At 50.0% G+C, this 20,272-nt stretch overlaps 1 protein-coding gene across 1 annotated transcript in view; it reads right to left on the bottom strand.

Annotated features, from left to right (window-relative positions):
* Positions 1–411: 411 nt before the first annotated feature.
* Positions 412–20,272, bottom strand: part of ZBTB16 (zinc finger and BTB domain containing 16) — a 72,120-nt gene continuing 52,259 nt past the window's right edge. Inside the window, 3 exon segments of the mRNA XM_003212718.4 lie at positions 412–1,142; positions 1,438–1,605; positions 5,082–5,252. Coding sequence (XP_003212766.1) covers positions 913–1,142; positions 1,438–1,605; positions 5,082–5,252 — 569 coding nt within the window. The 3' untranslated portion in view covers positions 412–912.

Here is a 20,272-nt window from a genome sequence, read left to right on the forward strand (position 1 = left end):
AAAAAAAAGCATTGGCACATTCCAAGTACCCGAAAACACAAAGAAGTAAAGAGAGAATCTCCTGGCCCAGTATCACCGCAGCTCACCCAGGGCCCGGGGCACTGTGGACAGGAGCTGCAGCTCCAATGGGGACAGGGAGCAGCACGCAGCCCCCAGCTTCATCCTCCCGCTGAAGGCTTTGTCTTCACCTCCCGAATAAGAAGAAAAGGAAAAAGAAATGCATAGAAAGGTCTTTGGTCAGGAGGAGGATTGCAGCCTCACGCAGCCCCTTCAAACCAGAGGTTTTTGCTCCAGATTTCTGCCAAAGCTGTGGGAGCACCGGCAGCACCCCATAGCACCCCCAGTAGGGCCCGATGGGTGAGCGCAGACCCGGGCGCTGTCCCACCCGCGGGGTTCTGAACTCCCGCTGAACGTGGGGCTGGGCCCAAGGGTAACCGCCTCACCCAGAGGGGTCTGCGACAGCTCCTCCAAAGGGGTCGTTGATAGGGATAGAGGGAGAAAATGAAATTAAAGCATTCCCAAATTGCTGCTCACACGCACAATGTTGGGGTGAGGCACGAACTATGCTGTTCGCACACAATCGACCCGGTGCCACCTGTGCGGGGTGGGATGGCTGCTGGTTGGCGGTGGCAAAGGGAGTGGGGTCAGTGGACACACACCCCATAGAGTGCCAAGGGCTGGGGAGGCGAAGGGGTCGTGAGTGGGAAGGGCAGCCCCCCAGCGTTCCCAGCATGGGACCCCCATGCTGCAAGCACAGTGAGCACCACATGCTGCACCTCCCCATCCTCAACCCAAGTGAGGGATCCTTCCAGCAACAAACAAAAAATGGAAACAAAAGGCCATGGACGATGCATTTTTTTTTTTTTTTTGCCCAGTCCTCCACGACTCAGCCCCGCGTCCCCTCCGTGTCCCTCAGACATAGCAGAGGTAGAGATAGGTCTTCTCTATCCTCCAGTCGGTGGGGATCTCCTCCGGCTTGTGGCCCTTCATGTGCTTCTGCATGGTGGAGAGGCTGGGGCAGTACTCCAGGCAGATGGTGCACTGGTACGGGGAAGCGCCGTTGTGGGTCCGAAGGTGTTTGATCATGGCTGAATAATCCCGGGAGCGCTGGTGGCACAGCTTGCACTCAAAGGGCTTCTCACCTGCAGGAAACAGGGCAGTGGGATAGGGTCAGTGGGATAGGGTCAGCATGGCACGAGCTTTCAGCACTACATGAGGCTGCAGGGCCTCGCTCGAGCACAGTAATTAACTGCCCAGCGCGCCCAATATCGATACTCGCTCTGTGCACAGACACAGCGAATAATGAAGTAATGAACAGCAAAAGTGATCTAACTATTGATCCGCTATTTACAATAGCTCCATGCTGATGCATTCAATGATTCCTTCTCCCCAGCAGCCAGCCCTGGCGCTGCAGCCGCCTCGCTGCCTGGCACCTACCTGTGTGCACGCGGTAGTGGGTCTCCAGCTGGTGCTTCAGGCTGAACTTCTTGCCACAGCCGTTGCACTCGTAGGGTTTCTCCCCAGTGTGGATACGCTTGTGGCCCTTCAGCGTGCTCTCGTCCCGGAAGCAGCTGCCGCAGAACTCGCATTCGTAGGGGTGGTCACCTGCAAGCACGCGTGGGTCAGCCCCACAGTGGGCACGTGGGGAGCGGTGCAGGGGCACAGCTCAGGGCTGCACACTCAGAGCCCTCTGCCTGCATCAGTCCTGCACCGCAGCGCTGCTCAGCACCCTGATAAATGAACTTGGGCTCAGCACCAAACTCAGAATTATTTGAATGAAAGGTGAGGGCTCCAGCTACTTATTTATTACGGCAGTGAAGGCAAGGACAATAAAGATAGATTGATCGTCCAAGACTTTGTTCATGAATATTTAAATATTACTGATTTGTCTTGTCACTGTAATTACAATTTCTCTGTGCTGCATATCCTACAACCACAGTTTATGGTAAAGAATGGCCAACTGTATTTCACTTGTCCTACTGCAGATGTGCAGAGCTGCCAAGCGTGTAATGTTCCTCGCATTTCATACATTTTCTTCAGCTGTGAAGGCTTAAGTCATCCACAATGACCTACGTTTTTTCATTATCCCCATGTCAAACTGCACTCGTGCCTGGGCATAAATTGTCCTTCTAGTTATATACTCACATGCCTGTGCTTTCACTTCCTCTTTGCAATGATATTTTACTCTCTGCCTGTTCACTCCCCAGCCTTGCAGAGAGGTCTGCTGCTCTGTGCACGGCATTGTTTCCCAACGGCTGCCAACCAGCAACGATCCCACAGGGTGCAAACACCTCCCATTACACAGCCCCCAAACCAGCACATCTTTAACCACGTTGCACTGTGCAGGCTGCAGCTTTGTCTCCATTTTCCATTGAACTCCTTGTACCTAAAACCAAAAGGACCCATGGAACTGGATGATCCCCTCCAACCCAAACCACTCTACCATGTAACAGCCAGCTGCCCATTTCAGCACTCCCATTTGCTCAATAGTTAAGAGAACACCTGCGGATGGAAGCCAGGTGAAGGATTTTCTTGTTTAGCCTCAGCCACCCATGAGAATAGCGATTTTTTTTCCTCCTGCTGCTTCTTTATAGCACCCTGGTACTTTAAGTGAAGTGTTAAACTCAGGAGCTGGTTTGACAGGATCCGCATGAATTTAATTATCAACCTGATCATGTGGTAAATGAGTTTAAATATGGCATCTCGAGGACCAGACCCACACCCTCCATATACAGACAGTGTTGATGCGGGGACACTAATGGGACCCACGTCCCCACAGCAGCACTGCTCTGATTGCAGAACCGGGGGAAAAAAATTAAAATCCAATTTGTGGCACGCTGATTAACTTTGCAGAACCTTTAATGAGCCTAACATTAAATTCAGGACAAAGGGGACTAATTAGATCCCCTCCAGCACCTGTGACCCGCTTCTGCACTGCTACCTGGTGCTCTGTGCCATGGAGGCAGAGCAATGGATCCATTGGCACTGAGGAAATCAGTGCAAGGGTTTGGATTACAAATAACCAGCAGAAAAGCCCCAGTGTAACTCACTCTCCAGTACAACACCAACATCCCTTCCTTTCTATTACCCCGACCCGCTCAGCAGAAAGGGGGGCTGACAAAACTGGGATACGTTCAAGAGCTGCAGCCTTTGTCCTCTCCATAGTGATAAAAGACCCTCCAATTCCTGCTGTGCTCTCCCAGCTCTGGGATGCTGCCAGGCAGAGCTGGGCACCACGTCACGAGCTCTCTGCGGACTCAGCACTGTGCTCCCACTCCGAGAATAACCACGAAGCACAACTAACTACTCATAAAGCTCCGAGGATCCTGGTTTATTTTTAAAGCCAAGAGCTAGTAAACCATCAGGGGCTGGGGGCAGAACCCACGCAGAGTGACCCACAGCCCAGGTCACTAGATTACTTGCTATGAATAGCTGCTCCACTCAGCATTAATGGGATCGTAAGCGCTGTGCCATTCTGGGTTTCCTGGTTGGGAGCATGGATGCAGGACAAACAGGCACTGGCGATGCAGACCTTCTCATGGTGCTGCCCCAGCCCCCAAGCACCCGGCACATGTGTATGCAGGAAGCTGGTTAAAAAGAGGAAGGAAAAGAGATGCAAACAATCTGCATCTGCCTCCCCCCAGCAATCACACTGCTGCTGGAGCGCCAGCCCCGCGACTGGTGTGGGAAAAGATGGGAGAGGAGCATTCCCTCCACCCACCTGCAAACCATCCCCGCCTCCCCACCGCTGCAAAAAGCAATTTCAGTTGCTCTGATTCATAGCTGGGCTGCAAATTACAGGCCAGCTCTCTGCTGCGTGGAGCAGCACAATCCCGCTAATCACTGAGCTGGGTGAGGGTCAGCTCCCCAGCCTCGCCACATTGCTGCACGTGTTGGGTGCTGCAAGGCTCCAGATCCAAACTCATTGCCACGAGTGAGGGGAGAAGCAGCTCCTTCCTGGGGACAGAAGCACATGGGGACCATGGGAGGCCATCTCTCACCAGGAGCTTGAAGGGCCATTTCTCCATAGCAAAAAAAAATGCAGGTGGGAAGTCCTATGGTGTTGCTAGGTTTTCCCAAATGCACCAAACTCAGGTATTAAACCTGCTAGAGAACTTTCACTTTCTGCTTTGGAAGGGATGCACTCACACCTCTTTCCTACATATGATCAACCAGAGAATCATTAAGGCTGGATCCCCAACCCCATCCCATCCCAACCTATTCCTTAGTGCCACATCTCCATGTTTCTTGTACACCTGCAGGAATTGTGACCCCACCACCTCAACAGGCATCTATGCCAGTGCCCAAGCACTTTTTGGGAGAAGAAATTTTTCCAAACATCCAACCTGAACCACCTCTGGCACAATATGAGGCAGTCTTATGTTCTAAGAGCTGCTTTTCCCTACACTGCAGTCCCACAGCCACAATCACGTAACGGAGACTCACAGCAGGAGCAAAGCACAGGAGGACAGAGCCAACATCAGGCAGGTGGTTTGAGGACACCGAGTAACACGGTCAAATCCTTGGTTTCATACCCCAGCTCTCCTCTAACCCAAAAGCACCTCGGTGGGTGTGCAATGTAAATACCATATACACGTAGCCCAGGTCACTGTAATCCCATTAGAGCCGAGTACCAGCTGATTATGTGCATCTACTGCATTTAAGCCGATGAAGTGGGGTAAGATCGCACATCCCCTAAGAAGGTCACATGTCACATTATACCGGATCAACTTATTACACACAGAACTTCCCCCCACCCCCCTTGTTTTCTTGTTCTTCTTTTTAAACTCAAGCAACCTCAGTTGTGGATAACAGTTGCCTCAATATTTTTAAGATTAAAAAAATGATAGAGTGCAGTTTAGCAAGGAACATCTTTGTCCCAGCCCTCCTTGCAGCTGGAGCTCCAGCAAAGAATGCTCCTCCAGCTCCATCCGTGGCTCAGCATCAGCTGCTGCTTGCCACCGAGCTGCCAGTGCCAAGCTCTCCTGCACAGAGCTCAGAACCCAAATGGGGGATCTCTGGGAAGCACCAGGACTCCCCACCCCACGGCACAGGACTGCTCTCAGTGGCCTTGGCTGTACCTGTGTGGGAGCGCAGGTGCCTCTTGAGGGCGGTGTGGCTGGGGAAGGTGCGGTTGCACTCGCTGCAGATGTAGCTGCGCACCCCGGCGTGCACCTCCATGTGCTGCTGCAGGGCAGTCTGCGTCTGGAAGCGCTTGCCGCAGAGCAGGCAGAAGACAGCCATGTCTGTACCTGCAAGAGAGGAGACAGAAAAGTGAGGCAGTGCCTGGGGGTCTCCCAGGGGTGGTCGTGAGGAAGGGGAATGCGAGCCCCAGTGACCGCTCACAGCCTCCAGCTCTCTTGTTGCAGACTGCAGCCTGCTTTCCACACCTGCCCCGTTCACCTGGTGTGCTCAGCCACACACAGAGCATCCCTGGATGGGGAGAACTCTTGCGGGCAGAGACCCGCAGCCCTCGCTCCTAGGGGGCAGCAGCAGGGCTGGCACTGGGACTGCAGCAATTCCAACCCTTCAGCGTAGAGAAGGAGTGCAAGAAGAGAGCAGAGGGATTTTATTGCCTTGGGCTCAGCTGGAAGTCCCTTGTAGGCTTGCATCTCCACACCCCAACCCAAATGCGAAGCACCTGCTTGGATAATTCCCCATGTTCTGATGGGTGGCTGCATGCACCTGTGTGAGATACAGCTCCCGATGCCAGGTGGAAACAGGACCCAAAGAAATGACAGTTGGATGCCTGATCACCATGCAAAGCTGCTCTGGGTAGCAATGGGCTGAACACAGGAGGACCACGTGCACACGCCCAGCACTGCTTGTGACCCTCAGTGGTAATACCACCAGAAGCTTAATCCTATGAGCCACATGCACAATTACAAAATTGGCTGCATCAACAGAAGAGTACATAAAAAAGAAACACTAGCGCAAAAATAGAGATACAGTCAATAAAAATATAAGACCTTTGTGTTATTAAACAACTTGTTTTAGTTTATGCATAGCTGATTGTTCAGAACCTATGAGTCAGTGCAAATTGTATTACGCTGGGAGATTAAGCAAATAAATGCTAGCTTTTTGGAGACATTAAAATGTGAGGACTATGGAAATAAAATTATCTAGAAAATTGTATTAGCAATTCATTAGCGGCAGCAAGATGTTCAAGGTAACCAACAAACACCTTTAAGAAACGGTGCAGAAAGGGAGGGCTGCTCCAGGCAGTGCCAAAATTAACCTGAGGGGTGGTGAGGACCAAAGCCACTGCACACAGGGGTGCTGGGGGAGCTCTGGGCACTGTGCGCTCCTGGCACCTGCAGTGCTGTGGATGGATCCCTGGCTGCAGCATCACCTCGTTGAGCACAGGGGATGGGTCCAGGCTCTGTGCTGGTGGCAAAATGCACCAAAAGTAGTGCAGAGATCCTGCACAGCCCAAGGAGCATGAGTGCACGTGCACCGGCCATGCTCCTCTATGGGCAGGTTCTGCACGCCCTTGTGTGCAGCGAGTTGGCTCGATGCCGGCCATCCCCTTGGTGAGGTGTGCACCGTGCGAGTGAGCGAGGCTGAGAATATGAAAATAAATGAGCAAAATGGAAATAAAACCACATAGCAGCGAGGTGGCCCCGGTGGCGATGCTGCTGCCTCCCTCCCTGTGGATTTATCCGGGGGATGCGCGCTTGCTCGCAGCTGCAGACAAAACTCTCCCAAGAGCCCTGGAGACACAAAGCCCATCCGAGCGGGTGGTGCGGAGCAAATCCTGCACGGTATGCAGCCCGGCCGCGCTCTCACGGTGACAGCAGGACGGGTCAGAGGTCGGCGGGGCCGAGCCCCTGTGCCGCAGCCAGCTGTGCCGTGGGGGCCCCGGCCGGAGGGACGCCAGCCCCCATCAATCCGCCGGGAGCAGCCCTGCTGGGGCCGGGGACAATGGGCTCCTGCGGGGGTGGGGGCAGGACAATGCGGCCGGGCCAGTGCGCAGGCCCGGAACAAATCCTCCCTGGCACCATAGGGCCCTCATTTGTGAAACTAATTGGCCCCCGCCTGAAAAATTGGGCTATGTTGGGCCGCCGTGCTGGAGAGGAGCTGCCTTGTACGGGGAGCCCCGCTGCCTAGTGGGATGTGGCTGTAGGGATGGGGATGGTTGGATGGGGATGGGTGGCCAAGGACAAGGTGACAAGGATGGGGATGAGTGGCGGGGGACAAGCTGCAGCCCGCATCCCATTGCGTGCCCAACTGTGCTGGGATGGGCACACGTGGGATTTGCAGCCTGGTGATACAGCAATGCAGCTCCTCAGCCACCACGCACTGCACCATCGCACAGCACATAGGCACTGTCCCACTGCTCTAGGGACCTCCAAGCGGGATGCGCAAGCGGAGCCCACCACTCAACCATACCCATCTCCAAAAGCACAGCTGGCAAGGCAGGACCTGCTGGCAGGAGAAAAAGGGGTGATGCTGGAAAAGCCCCACCTCCCCGCAGCGGCACCCCGTTGGCTTTGGAGCCGTGGGGACGTTTCAATGCGTGGCCATTGAAAGAAAAATCACCCCAGATAAATAAACACCGCCGCCGCCACATAGGCACAAAAAGAGGAAGACGGATTTATTCATTTCGCTGACGTTTTAATGGTTTCTCTCCTTTTTTTCGGGAAGATGATTACAAATTAAGCAGCATTTAAACGCTTTTTACTGTCAACAATTAAAAGGGGCGAATATGGAACAGAAAGTGCGGTGACCATTCATTTCCAGGGAAACGCGGCTATCAGCGAACACCACGGGGCCTTCCCTGTACTGTACGCTGCACAATGGCAAAAAGTATACCATTAATTTTGTAGGACATTCAAAAGCAAATTAAAATATAAAAAGCTCTAGGCACAAAGATAGATACCAAGAGAGAGGGCAGAATAGGTCAAGCTTGTGGAATTAAAGTCTTAGCAACAGTGGAGGTTTAAGCACAGCCCTATTACGCCGCATTCAATAGCCACCTTCTCCCATCTTCTCTTTTTTCTCCTCTAAGAGCCGATGTGCTGTTTGCCTCCAGCCTGCAGCAGTAAACAATTAATACCGCGTGTAGCAGTGCTGCGGGTTTCCAAGGCAGGAGCGACAGGCTGCCATGTAGATGAGATTCTGGATGCAGCATTAACTATTTGGAAGAGAGCGCCGCCCGCTCTGTGCGAGGCAGGTTTAAATAACAGGTGATGGGAGATGTGATTTTTGCAGGATTGATGCTTGCTCAAGGGAGGAAAAGCCCTGAGAGCGCAGCTGTGCGTGTGGATGTCTACGCTTTGCTTTCCAGGCTCCCAAAAAAGTGCTTTTCCCTCTGTCTTTAAAGGCAAGGGAGATGCATTTCCCATCACTCAGGGACTCCCCTTTTCAAACTTCAGGTGAGGAATGCTAAAATCACCACAATATTAAACACAACACTTCTTCCATGCTCTGACTCCACACTAGAAGGAATTAAAATGAAATTCGCTCAGAGACACGTAGGCATAAGGCAGGGAACACAGGTTTGTTTTTCCTCTTATTTTTAAAAGCTGCCCGGTGCATTTCCGTACCACGAAGTTTAACATGCAGGAGGTACGCCGAAGAAATAAAAGAGACACGTCCCCTTTAAAAGGAAATATAATTTACAGTGTGCAGCCAGGCGGTCCATAGTTTCAATCTCGTTTACTATAGAGAAAACTCTGCTAGCTGTTCTCTATCCCACAAATCCGATTTAATCAGACAAGCCAGCCAGCGTGGCTTGAAGTAAAAACGGATAATTAGTAAACAGAGAGCTACTTCAGTGCTTCATTGGCATTCGAGCCGGGCTAGTGTGTCGCATTTAAAATGCAGTCTGATGAAGTTTACAAAATCAAACCATTTGTTACTCCTATTGAAGAGGCTTCAGGCCACTTGCAATTAAATTGGAATTAGTGCTCAGAATGAGATACAGCAAATTCATACTAAAAAGGGATCTGACTTTGAGACGTTTGACTTCAAGTTTTCCCCTCTGCGTGTGTGTGCGTGTGCAAGAGATGTGGCTGCTCTGTTCCGGCCCTCGCCTCCAGCTCTTGCAGCCCCAGCACTGGGACCCGGGTGCAGGAAGGTGCCCCTTTGGTGCCAAGCCAATGAAACTTGAGCACTTATGAGCACGTGGAGAAGGCACCAGGACTGCAGAAAATTCCTGATATGCCCTAGGTATGAAACACCCACTGCGTTTTTATTGCTTCTGGTGGTTGGCTGTTCTGTCTGTCCATCACCATAATAATTAATAGCATTATAAACCTTTTTTCAAAGGTTCTGGCACAACAATGGGCATTAGGGTGCAAATGTACAGTGAGGGCTACCGACAGGGCCAGGCATAGCCTGCTGCCTTCATGGTAACACCTCCAGCATTCCCTTGATTGTGGAGCATCCCCACAGCCAGCCCCAGTACATCCTACACTGAACAACATCAGCACAGTGACATCAGCATTAGCTGTGAGCTACACAACTAAAAGATGTGTGCATGCACACACAAACATGCAGCATGCACAAAAATCCCAGCTGGTCGGTGCCTCCAACAAAACACAGTCTTCACTTACTCTTCATATCGAATCTCTTAAACTATGTACATGCAATAGAGGCATGCAACAAAATTGTTGTTGCAATCGCTAAGAGTGAAATGGAAGGCTCCAAAAAATTCTTGGTACGCCAAACAAGAGTCCAGGGATTGTTGGCTCTTGCTAGATTAGATTTCAAAGATGTTTGGAATTTTTTTTGTCACTGTGTCAATGGCTCCTTCACAGCCACCAGCTGTTGGACAATGCAGAGAACGCTGGAGTTTGACTGCATGGAAGCAGGGCTAGGGGAATTTTTTATCAGCCTTGGTAGCAGGGTGTGACGGGTAACCTTCATCCCCAGTTAGCTTTGATTCATGTTGGCCAAGAGCAGATGTCCTAGGGGAAGTGAGGTGGACAAGTGATCATAAAACCACAGAATCATTAAGGTTGGAAAAGACATCCAAGATTACTAAGTCCAACCCCAACCCATCCCCCTATGCACAGGTGTCCCCAAGTGCCACATCTCCACATTTCCTGAACACCTTCAGGACGGTGACTCCCACACTTCCCTGAGCAGCTGTTTTCTGAGAAGAAATTTTTTCTGACATTCATTGATATTTCCTGATGATCAACCACTTCTCAGAACAGCATCAAGGGACAGGACTGAAAGCTATCAGAGCAGAGGGACCTGGGCACATACTTTAGACCTCTTCAGCAGTGGGATCTCCAGGGATGTGCTGGAGGAGGGGATACTGCAGTGCACATCCTGTTGGGATGAGGAAGAGGAGGAGGAGAAGAGGGGAAGGTGAGGCAGACAATGCTGGCCAAGGCAGCAGCGCGCTGGGATTGTGCTTTGCCCCACCACAGTGTCAGACATGAGCTTCTGGTGTAAGGAGATTAACCTAGTTTTGGTATCCCTTTTCCTGATTATGAAAGAAAAAAAACAAAGAAAGCTCATACAGAAAAGCCCCATGATGACAGCTCTGTTCTGGAAATCACTTCCTACATACAGAATGCACTGCACACACAGATACACGCACTGTGTAGGATGCTGCACCAGCCCTTGGCAAACCCATCATGCCCTCCTCACAGCCCTTCTGCAGGAAACAAAGGCATTGCCATCCAGGAAATGGAAACAAGAGATGTCCACCTGGCTGCCCCACAGACAGAGAGGGGAAAACCCATGCAGAAAAATAAATTTTGTGCTGGAATTACCAAATCATCCCAGTTTCAACTGCTGCCTCTGGACTCCACAACTGAGCTTTCATGCTAATTAACATCTTTATGGAAGGGAAACTCTCTCAAGGGGGTATTTGTTTGATTATTATTATTTACTCGGAGATACTACGGCTTTCTTCCCATGTTTAACTGACTGCAGAAAATTCATTTTTACAAAGCAGCGCAGGCAGCTGCCTCCTGTGCTGCCCGCTTTCTCTCCAGGTTGGGTGGCAGAGAGGGATACCCTGGCACGGAGGATGGGGATGCTGCTTTACATGAGCACGTGCACACATCCTCTCTTCTTTTAACCAGCACTGGTTTATCAGAGCTGGAGAAGCTCAAATATTTAAGAGCGCGTGTATATGAAAGGATATTGTAAACGGAAAGGTGAAGCACCAATGTGAATTTCATGCTATCACAGAACACCCCTGAGTCAGAAGGGAGCCACGGGGATTGGGCAAAACGGGCACCGCAGGCTGAGCCTGAAACCAGGAAAGGAGACAGTGCCCAAAGAGGAGGAAGAGGAAGATTCCCCAAATGCAGAGGGACGGCACAAAAAGCAAAGCGGGCAGCGGCCGCGCGGTGACGTCTTTGTCGGTGCCGCTCTCGCAGCCGGTGAGCGCCGAACAAACGCTGCTGCCCGGGAAGCTCGCGCCCGCCGGAGGTGATTTATTCCGAGGGCCATCTGGACAGGGGAACAATGTGGTCCCATATCTGAATGACCCAGCGCATTAGTCACACCCTCCTCGCTCGACCTCTCCGTCCCTAATCTTCACACTTGCTCTCATTCTCCTTTAGTGAGGCAAAATGACCGGATCCGCTTCTCACCTCTCTTTTGGCTGGCGAAGTTCACAGGGCTGGGGGAGACAAAAGGCCCCGCGCCTCACTGCGTGCCACGGCCAGCAGCCCGCGTGGAAACCGTGCCAGGGCTCCCACCCCATGTCCATGGGGTCCAGCATCACCCCGTGTCTGTGCTGGGCACCGGGACACCTTGGGACCGCACAATCCCCACTTCTCAGCCCTCCGTTCCTCATCAGGAAGGCCTACACCAGCCCCTCTCTCTCCCCTGCCACCCTTCACCCTCCTTCTCAGTTTACCTCTTTATTATACTTTCCTGCGATCGCTCTACCAAGAATTATTACATGGGAGGAAAAAAAAAAACACCAAACAAACATCAAGTGACTATTAGCGGTGGTAGCTTTATTGCAACAGGCACAGAACTCATTCGTTTCATGTTTTGCGGAATATAAAAGCACTGAAACATTTTAATTTTAAATTCTTATCATTGAATTTACTGCTTTTCTCTCGCAATGATTTGTGTTGCTTTTTAATTTTTACAGTCTCTACAGAAGCCAGATGCTACCGCCTAGGGCCAAAATAATAAAAACCTACTGCAGTCATGAGTTACAGAACAAAAAAGAAACACACAGTTGACAGAAGTTAATATCTCAATTTAACAGTGCTGCTTTGCTAATGATCCTTTGATATGTGTTTATTTAGAAAGGTCTGATCTTGACCTTGAAAGCAAACTAAACCACAAAGTCTTTATGAGACGAGAGAAAGACTTTATTTATAGAATGGCTTTATGTCAATCACGGCGGCAGCTGGACTCGAGGTGAAAAATTGCTCAGAAGTGAGCGGGTTCGTGCCCAAAGTGTTGGTTGCAGTGCGTGTATCTGGGAGGGGGCACTCATTCCAGATGAGGACTATGGCACAGTGCACTCCCCAAGTCAAGACACAAAGCCCATAGAGTGGTACAGCCTGCCGACCGTGCACCGCACCCACCGGGAGCGTCGGCACCACTGGGACAGGTTTTCCTCTCAAGGAAATCCAGGATAGCACAAAGCTTATGTTTTGAAATGAAAATAAGAATGGCTTCTTTACAGGACAATTACATTTTACTGTGATTCTACGCTGAGATTTCCCAGATCCTCTTGCTGCACGAGGCTGGGAGCGCACTGGGGAGATCTCACACCAACGGCGCTCTGTGTTTTCAATTGTAATTCTATGTCTGAGGTCAAACAGTGATTTGAAGACATTTACCAACGCCGAGCCCTCAGCTCTGCCTCCTTGCAAAGCCATGGTGCCAAGACCCTTATCAAGTCTGTATCAGTGCCATTCAGGTGGCCAAAAACTGAGTGCATCAAAGGAGCCAACCTCCACTTTTCGGCACTGAATGCGCTCATTAGGCACTATGTTAGCTTACAGTTACCAAAAGAACTGTAATAAGAGGAATATAATCTGCTCCACAGAGACTGGATGGAAGGGCACGAGATGGTGGTGTGTCCATCCTTCTGCTGCTAAACAATGCAAATTCGGGACTGAAGCAATTACAAAAGACCTCTTTGCATGTTGACTAGAGAAATAAATGCTGCTGTAGAGTCCCATCTGGCCCAGCAGCTGAATGGGGAAAGCTCAGTGAGACAAACGGGTCTGAATTTAGACACAGGCAAGAGACAGCAAAGATATTTCAGCCTTAAACCAGGTATAAAAGATGGCAAGTACAGCCATAGACAAAGCCTAGGGAAACTTTGCCCTGGCACACGCTTGGGCTGCCCAATTCCTGGCCTGTATTTCCCAGGGAAAGAAGTTTCACTTGATCAAGGCACACCCACCTGTGCTCAGCATCACGCTTGGAGCGGGCACTTCCCCACTGAAGGAGCACTGCTGTGGTGTTTTCTGCCACCACATCGCTGGGGAAGCTGTCATCTCACTGCTTACTCATCACCACCACTAAGGCTGCCCGCATTTCTCTTTCCCAAAAGGAATTTCAAATGGACCCAGCTGAAAAAATAACTTGATTCGCTGCCGAAAACACATTTTTTCCCATTGCTTGCTGAATGATGGTTCAATTAATTTGTTCAAAACCACTCAGAGGTCTCCATCCTTACACAAAGAGCCTCAAGGAGGAGATGAAATCCTCACCAGTTAAATGCTGGCCCCTGGTGTCTTTCTGGCTGGAGAATCTCACCTTAAGCATTTTCCAGCTGGAAGCTGTATTTCCACAATTTTAACTTTTTTTCCCCTCATTCCTGCTGGAAATGTGTCTTAACTCAGTGACACCCCCGGACCAACACAGCACTCCCATCCCACCAGTGGCACAGAGCATCCTCCATACATTTCCATGGTACAAGTTGCATTTGTCTGGGCTGTCACTGAGGGGCAGCGAGGAAACACGGGGCAGCCCTGGTTGCCAAACCAGCAAGTAAAATTGTCCTTAGGATGCTGTACAGAGGGCTGCTGAGAGAAACAAAGCAACATTTCCTAACATCTGCTTATTATTCCAGAAGCTCCATTATTTAAAAAGAAAAAAAAGAAAGAGATGAAAAAGATCTCTCAGCCAACTCATGAAGATGTGAAAGTATAACGGAGAGAAACATCTCCACTTCTTTAATACGTTTTTATATTTTTTTAAGTAGGGAGGACAAGGATCCCAGGACACAAAAGTAACTGGTAAGGTAAGTTAAACCTTGTCAAGATGAACTTTCCTGCTACTTTTAATTAAAAGTTCTTTAGAATTAAAAAGGACACTATTCAGAAAAGAACTGAAAAAAAAATTACATTGACACCAGCCCGCCCCCTCCCCCTTTTTTTCCCAAGGAAAAGAAAAAGCTGTTTTTGTGTGTCTGCTCACCCAGCCCTCACTGTACAAAAGGAAGCGGATTTGCAGCAAGACACATGAGATGACCCTTTGACCCTAAACTGCTGAAAAGTCCTCAATGGCATAAATACCAGATAATCAATCACATACCAGGAGGGCTGGTCCCCCTGCCCTTACCCCAGTGGCCGAGTTTATGAGAGATGCACTGTAAATGGACACCAGCTTTTTAAGGGAGGCCCCTCTCTGCATTCCTCTACGGAGCCGGAATATTTTCCTCAGGCCTGGAGACCTTGGCCACCTAGTTTTACACATTTCATCACTATCTGATGCAGCCCCACAGTGCTCCTCGCTGGCACATCCGGCAGCACCAGCACTGCGGCCTCTCCCTGTATGGAGGGGATGAAAAATGTTCATCCCAAATGGATGGGATGCACAATGCTCATCCTGTATGAAGGTGGTAACAAAATGTTCATCCCACATGGAGGCAACGCAAAATGCTCACTGCAAATGGAGAGGATACAAAATGCTCAACTAATATGGAGGCAATGCAAAATGTTCACCTCGTATGGAACTGATGCAAAATGCTCGCTCCAGATGGAGAGGACACAAAATGTTCACTCCAAATGGAGGCAACGCAAAATACTCACCCCACATGAAGGTGATGCAGAATGCTCACTCCAAATGGAGAGGATACAAAATGCCCAACCAATATGGAGGCAATGCAAAATGCTCAACCAATGGGGGACGCAAAATGGTCACCTTGCATGGAACTCATGCAAAATGCTCACTCCAAATGGAGGCAATGCAAAATGCTTAGCTAAGATGGAGCTGATGCAAAATGCTCATTCCAAATGGAAGGGATGCAAAACGCTCACCCGGTATGAAGGTGAAGCAAAGTGCTCGCTCCAAATGGAGAGGATGCAAAATGCTCAACCAACATGGAGAGGATGCAAAATGCTCAACCAACATGGAGGCGATGCAAAATGCTCAACCAATATGGAGGCAACACAAAATGCTCATGCCATATGGAGATGCAAAATGCCCACCCTAACTGGAAGAGACACAAAATGCTCACCCCATATGGAGGCAACGCAAAATGCTCAACCACGTATGGATTGGAGGTGGTGCAAAATGTTCACCCCCAAATGGAGGTGATGCACAACGCACCTCGAGGCGCACAGCAGCACACTGCAAGATGTGGGTGCCCCAGCTGCACACACGGGGAAACTGAGATTAAGTGAGCAGAGAGTGCTCTTTTGTTTCCTGCTCTGGGGGAGTGCAGCACAGGCACCAGCGCTGCGGCGAGCAAACCTTAGCCCAGGGCTGGGGCATCGCCAGCAGCAGGGCGGGTGCAGGAAAACGAAGGTGCAAACGGCCTCACCTAGAGAGGCCACCGCAAGTGCTGTTTGTTTGGGGCGGTTTCATTAGTGTTTTTCTTTTTTGAACCTTTCGTGAGTTTGACACCAACTGCACAGAGTTGGTTTCCCTTATCGGAGCTCTGACAACCATCTCCAGCCTGAACAGAGCAGCGCAAACTCTCTGAATGTTCCGAGGGCAACAATAGATTTTAAAGCTTTAAAGGAAAAGAGGAAAAAAAAAAAAAAATTGCTGAGATACTGAACTGGTTCAGTTAAATGGGGAACCACTTGGCAACTAAATTTGATAATGCTTTTGTTTGAGGGTCAGAGGTTAAATATGTTCACACTAATCCCCTTCATCTAGAATTAAAGGACAAGAAAGATTTTTCTGTAGCTTAGCAAGAGGGCTTTTCTCATTGCAGTTTAAACAGTATTTGCACAGGAAAATTAAACGTAGACCATTGGGCGCTCATTTTAAACGTGAGCACATAGGTCTGCTACCTTTCTATTTGTTGATTTTAGGCAAATGTGTCTGATCACAGCAACACCAATCTCGTCGCACTTCCTGTCCGATCCGATCTCCCGACTATAAATTCTCTCGGAAGGGCAGGGAATTTTTGTTTTCCTTTAATTTAAAGGTTAAGAAAAGAAGCGGGTTTGAAAGGCAGCGCGATTCCCGGTTTCAGGAATGTGTGCTCAGACTCAGATTTCAAGCACTGTCACAGAACATTACTGTCAGACAAAGAGGCTCTGTGCTGCGGATCCGAGCGGCTCCGCGGGTTCGGGCTGGGAGCTGAGGATGGGTTCCCAATGCACGGTGCAAACCTGCAGTACCCAGAGATGCTGCAGGAGCCTGGGGTAATGCATCACCCCTACATCACCCCTCCAGTGAGAGCTCCCAGCACCCACAGCTTGCAACTAGGGAATTCTGGTATTCTGAATGCAAAATGTTGAAGCACGTGATAGATGCTTGGCCCAAAATGGGGCTGGATGTATCCACACCAGAAGACTCCAGGTGAGATGGGGATGGTGAAGCATGACAAGGACAGGCTGTATGTGCTGCATGGAGATGGAGCAGCACAGGGATCCCAAGTTCAAGTCAGGTAACAGCAGCCTGGCACTGTCACGTGGTGCTGCTGAGATATATTTGGATTAGAGGAGCTGCGTCCCAAACCAACCACTACTTTTTTCCAAATGCCTTTTGATGTCCTTTCCAAAGCTAAAAACGCACAACGTGGCTTTCAGGGCGCGTGTGGTGCTCAGCACAAAGGCCTCTTTCCTTTAACCCTCCATTGGCAGAGCCTCTTGCAGGGTGTGAGGATGGATTACAATGCATGCCAACATCTGCCCCCAGTTTCACTTAGCTCCTGTTATACACATCGGTGCGTGGCACCAATTAAAACCTAATAGAGCTTTTGGAGAGATCTGGGGTATTTCAGGGTGTTATAATTCCTCTGTCTCCTCAAAATGGCCCATCCAGCTGAAAATTCACTATGTTGAGCCATGGAAATGGGTCTTTGTGAGCAGTATCAGAGGGTTACACTGCACCTCACCAGCTCTACACACTGACATACTCAGCTAACACAAGATACTACAATTCCAAAGCAAGCTCCTATCAACATCCAGCAGGGAAAGTCTCTTCCAAACTGCAGCATCTGACCCACTGCTGCTGCTGAGCATTGCCCCAAGGCAACAGCAAGAAACAAACTTCTCCGTTTCTTTGTGTGCTTACAAACATCAGCTCGGGAGCACTGCAAAGAAGCAGGGGCAGAGGCAGCCTCCAGCGCACGGAGAACTTTTGGCTTTGCTGCATTCAACACAGTGCACATCTCCAGCTTTTATCAAATGCTATGCTGGCTGCGTCAGCTCTGGGAGACGTGGGACTTGTTTGCATGGCAAGAATGCTGGGCATGGCATTGCTAGGAGGGAGCCAAGACACACAGCAAAGTGTTTGGGCTGCAAACCCTATGGGTCAGGTTGCAGCAGGACCTTGGGGAAGTAAGTTGGGGACACGTTGTTCTCCAGCACCTCTGCCAGGCTGTGGGGGACGGGGACACTCCTTTGGGTACATGGCAGCCCAATGGCAGCTCTGTGCTCATGGCCATGGGCTTCTGGGGCTGTGCTGCTGCCTCTAGACCCCATGGAAGGAGTGACTGCTCCATGCTCGTTTTTATCTTTAAGAGCTGCCCATTTGTTAAACTGTCATCATGAATTATGCTCCTAAATTAAGATGGGAAGTTTCATTGTCACAGTCATTGTTTTTGTAGAAATAAATGCTTGCAAAGAAACCCCGTTCCTTGGAAGATGTCAGCTTCCACATACAGAGCTCCTGGGCCAGGAGCAGGGAAGCACAGGAGAGGCAAAAGCCTTCAGCTGAATGCTGGTGCTCACCTTTCCCTCTGTTTGCAGTTTTCAGTCCCTTTTACAAACAAACTTGGGAAGGGCTCTCGCAGCCCTGCATTGCTCAGCAGAAAGCAAAAAGGGGACAATGCACAGCTCATCCCCACACAAGGGGAAAGTGCAGAAAGATAAAGGGGGGGATCCTCTTGGGTCCCTCCTTTTGAAAAAGGACACAACTTTGAAATGCTACATTTGCTATAGCTGCACCAAGAGGAGCTCCAGCTGCTGGCAGCTCCCAGCCCCAGGGCAGTGCCTCTGTTCTGCGGACATGGTTGCTTGCCAAAAGCAGCTCGGGGTTAATGAGATATCAGCCCATCGTGATCTGATTAAGACAGATGCTTTGCCTCTTTATGCTCTCTCAACTGCCATTTTTAGTTTGGAAAGTGTTCGGAAACAAAACTGATCTTTTTTATTTACAAAACTCAGGAGTTCGATCATCGTATTTCAAATTTTCATCCTTTCTTGGGTCATCTTTTCTGTCCCATTTTGCCACACCCAAACATTTGAGCTAACACATCCCTCCCCCCAAGGAACACTGAGGATTGAGCATGGTTGGGATCTCCAAATACACTGAAGTGCTGCAGAACTTCCCTTTTGTTAGACCACCAAAAAGCTGTCCAAACACAAGCACGCAGCCCAAAACTCAGCTTTCAGTTCCATAACAAACATTTCAGAGGCTGGATGTCCACTTGATCCAATCAGCTCATCGGAAAATGTCACTGTGAGTTTTTGATGCAGATTTTGAAGGAAGAGTGGAAACTGATATCAATGAGAAAAAACAGAGGCACAGGGGGCAAAAACATCTACCCAGACACAGCTATGCATTTATCTTCCCCTCCTCCTTAAGCCATACAATCGCAGAATCATTAAGGTTGGAAAAGACCACTAAGATCACCAAGTCCAACTGCCAACCCAGCCCCATCATGCCCACTAGATCACATCCCTCAGTGCCACATCTGCATGTTCCCTGAAAACCTTCAGGATTGCCACTGCACTTCCATAGGTGCCTGCGTTATTGAAGCAGCAAACCTCGTGTCAGAAGATGGTTTCTCTGCCTGTAATCACTCCCATTTCATCTCCTGGGCACACTGGATGCCAAAAGCATCTTCACACCCTCCACATGTGGCAGCTAAAACCTCAGCAAGGAAAGCAGAGTTTTGAGGGAAACCAGATTTATTTGGCACGCTCAGGGTTTGCAGTTCACCTCCAGAACCAAGCACCCACATCTTTGCTCCCATCTGTTCCTCAGATGGGGTCGTGTGATGCTCACACCTGGACCAAAGCCTGCACCCCTAGCCCAGCCCCATGCACAAGATCTCCTCAACACTGCCAGAACTGAACGCTCCAACCTCCAAAAGAAAAATCACAGCCGTGTAATAAAATAACAGCTTTGGAGCCGATGTTTTCTTGCGTATTTACAGTTTTTCTCTCTGCGATCCTTTCAGATGTGTTCATAGGACTCCAGGTCTGTGAAGCACTCCAAGAGCTGCCAAAATATCGCAAGACTTGGCAGCGACGCCTGAAACATTCTTTGCTGGCACATGAGGAGCAAAACTTTGTTACACTGTGGAAAAATCCACAATTTGTGCACTCTCCAACTTCACCACTCGGCCTCTCCTCCACCCTCCCTTGTCTCACTCGTTATTGGGATCGCAGCTGGGGTGCAGGGAGGCAATGCTCAGCCTCTAGCAGCAGGCTGGGGGATACCACCTCCCGGGCAGTGGGGATGGTTTTCCACCTGTAAAGATCTACGTGTGGTCAGAGAGCTCAATTATGACAAATGGTAACGCCGTCCCTCTCCGCTCCCTAACAGCCTGGCTCCCATGCAGGCTCCCATCCATGCTCCCAAAGGCATGTCCATGTTCTCAAAGGCCCCTATCTATATTCCCAAAGGCTCCTGTCCCTGTTCCCAAAGACTCCTGTCCCTATTCTCAATGGATCCTGTCCCTGTTCCCAATGGCTCCTATCCGTATTCCCAAAAGCTCCTTACCCACATTCCCAAAGGTTCCTGTCCCTGTTCTCAATGGCTCCTGCCCACGTTCCCTTTACTCACAGCTCACTCGCCCCACAGTCCCATTGCAGCACCATGTCCCATTCCCAGCACCCCATGCTGAAGGAAGGAAGCAGCCCAGCGCTCTGCAGACTCCAAAACGCAGGAGACGCGCAGGGACGTTTTC

This window comes from Meleagris gallopavo, chromosome 26, assembly GCF_000146605.3.
Source record: "Meleagris gallopavo isolate NT-WF06-2002-E0010 breed Aviagen turkey brand Nicholas breeding stock chromosome 26, Turkey_5.1, whole genome shotgun sequence".
In the NCBI taxonomy this organism is placed as follows: domain Eukaryota; kingdom Metazoa; phylum Chordata; class Aves; order Galliformes; family Phasianidae; genus Meleagris; species Meleagris gallopavo.